General features: G+C 58.3%; 1 protein-coding gene across 1 annotated transcript in view; it reads right to left on the bottom strand.

The window, feature by feature from the left end:
• Positions 1-4,396, bottom strand: part of LOC104526856 (hemicentin-2) — a gene marked incomplete at its 5' end in the record, with an annotated part of 28,297 nt that overhangs the window by 18,257 nt on the left and 5,644 nt on the right. Inside the window, 8 exon segments of the mRNA XM_029085567.1 lie at positions 328-504; positions 606-701; positions 1,060-1,229; positions 1,543-1,651; positions 1,773-1,900; positions 3,383-3,545; positions 3,756-3,912; positions 4,176-4,317. Coding sequence (XP_028941400.1) covers positions 328-504; positions 606-701; positions 1,060-1,229; positions 1,543-1,651; positions 1,773-1,900; positions 3,383-3,545; positions 3,756-3,912; positions 4,176-4,317 — 1,142 coding nt within the window.

Below are 4,396 nucleotides of genomic sequence, written 5' to 3'. Positions count from 1 at the left end.
TGTGGGGGAACTGGGGGGGCAGAGAAACGTCACCAGGAGCAGCAGGGTGCAAAAGGAATGGGTGGGTAGGAGACACCATGGTGTAGATCAGGCAACACCTGTCCGTGTGGGCACGGTTTTCTAGGACATCACTTGGGATGAACACAGGGGATTGAATAGCTAGAATCACAAACAGGGCAGAGGACAGGGGCATTGCGTCCCTCCATCTTCCAGGGACATGTCCCAAGGGCTGGGACAGACCTGTTGGTCCCATGCACACACGAGAAGAGCCAAGGTAGAAGCACCCAGCTCCTGGGCAGCTGCAGTCCCCTCTCTCCGCAGACTCACCAGTCACCTGAAGGCTGTACCAGAGCTCGGTGACACCAGCCACGTTGGAGGCCACGCAGCGGTATCTGCCAGCGTCGGAGAGCTGGGCACGCTGGATCTCCAGGCACTTCCCATCCCTGGACAGGGCCCGTCCTGGTCTGGCCAAGAGCTGCTCATGCCCCTTGTACCAGGCGATGTCTGGAAGGAAGCAGGGACGGGGCTGTAAGGAGTGATGCTGCTGCCCCTCTCACTAAGGGGACCCAGAGACACCATAGAGCCAAGGGAGAGGACAGACTCACCAGGAGCAGGCAGCCCTGAGGCTAGACACTCCAGGGACACTGTGCCGTTCTCCAGGACAGTCAGGTCCACCACGCTGGGTTCAATGTTGGGAGGCACTGCAACCCAGCACACACAGTCATTGGCTCTGCATGGCCTGAGCTGGTGCTCAGTGCCATGGGGCATGGCCAGGCTCACCAGGGGCTCTCAGCACACTTCATGTCCTGGGAGAGCCACAGCCAGGGGCCAGGGCTCTCCACTGAGAAGCACCCATCAAGGATGGATGCTATGGTTTATCACCACAGTGTCAGTGGCCATCAGCTCTCAGCTTCATTAGCAAAGGGCAAGATCCCAACAGATCAGACTAGTTACCCAATACCTCCCAGAAAGCAGGGCCAAGAACACCCACCCCTTTGGCCAGCCATGTTCTCCCTGACACACGGGATGGATAGTGGGTCTCAGCCCAGACACACTCACCTTGCACAGAAACCTGCACCTCTGCCTGGGCCACCCCTGCCCAGTTGCTGCCCTGGCAGACGTAGAGCCCTTCATGACCAAGCCCCACACGGGTGATCAGCAGAGTCCCAGCATCCTCAGACACCACCACACCATCCTGCTCACCCAGGGGATGCCCATCCTTCAGCCACCTGCAAGGAAGGGTGTAAGTGACAAGCCCTTGGTCTGTCCTGCCACCCAATAGTGGGGTGCTAGCATCAAGGACTGTCCTTGTCACCTGGAGAAGGCCTGGCAGTGCCCAGATGATTGAGCAGAGCAGAATTCCAGGGGCAAGGAGCAGGAATAGATGCCTCCCATCCTGAGGGACACCTCACACCGAAGGTCCCCATCACCCATCCGGAGCTCCCATCCCAATCTCAGCCACAGCTTTGCATGCTGGGCTGCAGAGGACCCCCAGGAAGCTGAAGGGGATGCGGGCAGGACCCAGCACTCTGCAGTACTCACTGGATCCGGGGTGCAGGGACACCCATGGCACGACAGCGGATCCTCAGGGAGTTGTTGGCAACAGCTGTCAGGAGGCTTTCCCCATCCCCGATCAGCAGCTGGGGGGGAGCTGGGGGGAAAAGGGACCTCAGGCTGGGACCACCCTCAGACCTGCCACAAGGATCTGGGTGCAGGACCCCAGTGGGATGTTAAGACCCACAGCAGGAGGATTTTAGCCAGCGGACATGAACCTTGGACATGCAGGTTGTAGCTGAGTGAGATGTTCCCTGCGGCATTCGGGGCCGTGCAGGTATAGAGGCCGGTGTCCGTCAGCTGGGGCTTGGCCAGCCGGAGGGACCCCGAAGGGAGGACACTGTGTCTTGGGAGAGAGGGAACAGAAAAGCTGGATGGAAGGAACAGCCATGTCACCCATCACCTACCCCTGGGCAGGAGCTAAGGGCTGAGAGCTCACGAAGAGACAGCCAAGAGAAGGTCCCCAGTGCCATCTCCTGCACAGCAAGGGTGGCAGAGCTGTCCACAGGTGCCAGTCCCTTTTGCTCAGCTTCTACATGAGCTCAGCACCAGGCAGCAGCATGAGCCACCTGCCTGGGGGGATGAAGGGGGACAGGGCTCCCCGCGGAGCACAGCCTCTGCAGCTGGAGCTGGCCGTGCTCTTGCTCTCAGCGCTGTCTGTGCTCCACAGACATAACATCATCTCAGCCCACGGCTGCAGCTTCCTCCTCACGTGCTCTCATAAATCATCCGGGCACGTGAGGACAAGCTAGCTGAGATGTGGGGAGAAGCACAGGGCAACCAGGACCAACCAAGAGAAACCAGACAAGAACGACAAGGGAACACAGTCCCTCAAGAAGAGTAAAACCAAGATGCCTTCCTGCTTCCCCAGGCCACAGCAATCCTCAGGTGCAGGGAAATTAGTGATTATCCCAAAATCAGGGCCTGAGATTCTAGGGAGCCCTTTCCAGCATGGTGCTAACATACTGAGAGACCATAGGGGCCCCAAGGGGGAAGACCAAGACACCTGATAAACATCCAACCACTCTCCGGGTTATTTTTTTCCCATCAAATCACATTAGATGACTGTCCCATGGCTGCCATCAGCCTCAACACCATCAACAAGTGAATTTGGCCCTCCAGAAGCCACTCGCTGGAACAGAACTAGCCTTTAAACCCATGTCCCAGTACAGACAAAGCCACTGCTGGGCTCACAACTGTGTTTCTGCCAAAACTTGGCCCAGGAGTATTTCAACACCAAAAGCCCATGAAATCACCCTGACGTGCAGGCTGCAAGGGACAGTGGAGGCTGCAGCACCTCCAGCCTCTTCATTTGTCCATCCTTCTCCAGACCTCAAAATGCCTCTCCTTGGTGCCCTGCAGCCACCTGGGTGCAGAGCAGCATCAAGCCCTGGTCCTACACTTCCCACAGGGATCCACCATCCCCAGGCACATCCTTGGCCTCAACACCTCCAGCACAGGGCAGGAATGTGCATGGAGGCAGACAGGTGAGCAGGGCCAAGGGGCTGTGCTGGAGTCACCTTCTGCTTCCAACCTCAGCCCTGTGTCCAGAGCAGGTGCATGAAGGGTTTGGAGCAGCTGCTCTGTCCCAGCAGATGTTTGTATGATGGGGAAAAAAGCCTGGTGGTTCTTGCTCTGCTGTCCTTGAATGCCATACCACTTGGCTGCCTCAGCTCCTGCCAGAGCATTGAGCATTGGCCACTTGATGCCAGGGCTGCACTTCACATCTCACTACCAAGCAGCTGAGTCCCTTCATGGACCCAAAATCCCTCTAAGCAGACACTCAATCCCCAGAGATCACATCCCCAGCACCCACAACCCTCCTTACCTCGCCGCAGCGAGAGGCAGCGGTTGGGACTCCTGGGTCCACACCACCAAGGGACGAGGATAACCTTGAACCTTGCAGGGCAGGGTGATCTCCTGCCCAAGCACAGCCAGGACTGTTATGGGGCCCGACACCTCTGATCCGTTCACACTGATCCTGGGCTTTGCTGGGTGGAGAAGGAACACAGCTGGTGCAGGAACACTTCAGGTGCCACACAGAACCTCATTGCTGCTCTTCCCATCCCATCAACCCAACTAGCACTTGGCCAGGTGCCCCAGGGAAGCTAAGAGAGTCCCCAGGTCATGTTCTCCCAAGCAGTCACCCTCTGGAGTTGCTTTACTGGGAGCTGGTGCCAGGGCCAGTCCCGGACACTCACTGCTGATGGAGAGCTGCACCTCCCGGCTGGAGGAGCCTGCTGTGTTGGTAGCTGTGCAGAAGTAGGTCCCAGCATCCCCAGGGGAGGATGAAGGGATCAGGAGGGTCCCATCAGCGTGAAGGTGGTAGCGTGGGCTCTGTGAAATGGGCTCTGTGCCCTGCAGAGGAAAGGGAAGGAAGGAGGGAAGACAGCAGAGACTTTCTCTTGAGCTGAGCATCCCAAGGACAAGAAAAGAGCTCTGGACCCATCCAAGCAAGCTACCTCCCAATCTCAGCTTCCCAGGCCACTTGGTGCCACCTCCCTGGGCAGTCACAGCCACACCAGTGAGCTACGTCCCCTCCAAACACGTTACCTCCCCCTGAGGGTGACCCACAGCCTTGCTGGCAGGGGGACAGCAGCCTGCCTGTCCCTGTCACCTACCTTTGCCCAGGTGACAGTGGGGGGGGGCACACCAGTGGCATTGCACCGCAGAGTGACAACCGCTCCTTCAGTGGCAGTGACGAGGACAGGGCCAAGCTCAATACTGGGAGGAACTGGAAAGGAGGAGAAGCATCTCATCCTGCGTGGCCAGGACCACATCCACCCAGGAGAGTTTGGTGCTTAGAAGTGCAGATGGCACCTGCCCCTGCCCACTGGAGAGT

Source organism: Antrostomus carolinensis, unplaced genomic scaffold (assembly GCF_000700745.2).
Source record: "Antrostomus carolinensis isolate BGI_N321 unplaced genomic scaffold, ASM70074v2 scaffold25966, whole genome shotgun sequence".
Lineage (NCBI taxonomy): Eukaryota > Metazoa > Chordata > Aves > Caprimulgiformes > Caprimulgidae > Antrostomus > Antrostomus carolinensis.
The sequence above is the reverse complement of the archived record's forward strand: the minus strand, read 5'-3'. Positions and strand labels throughout refer to the sequence as shown.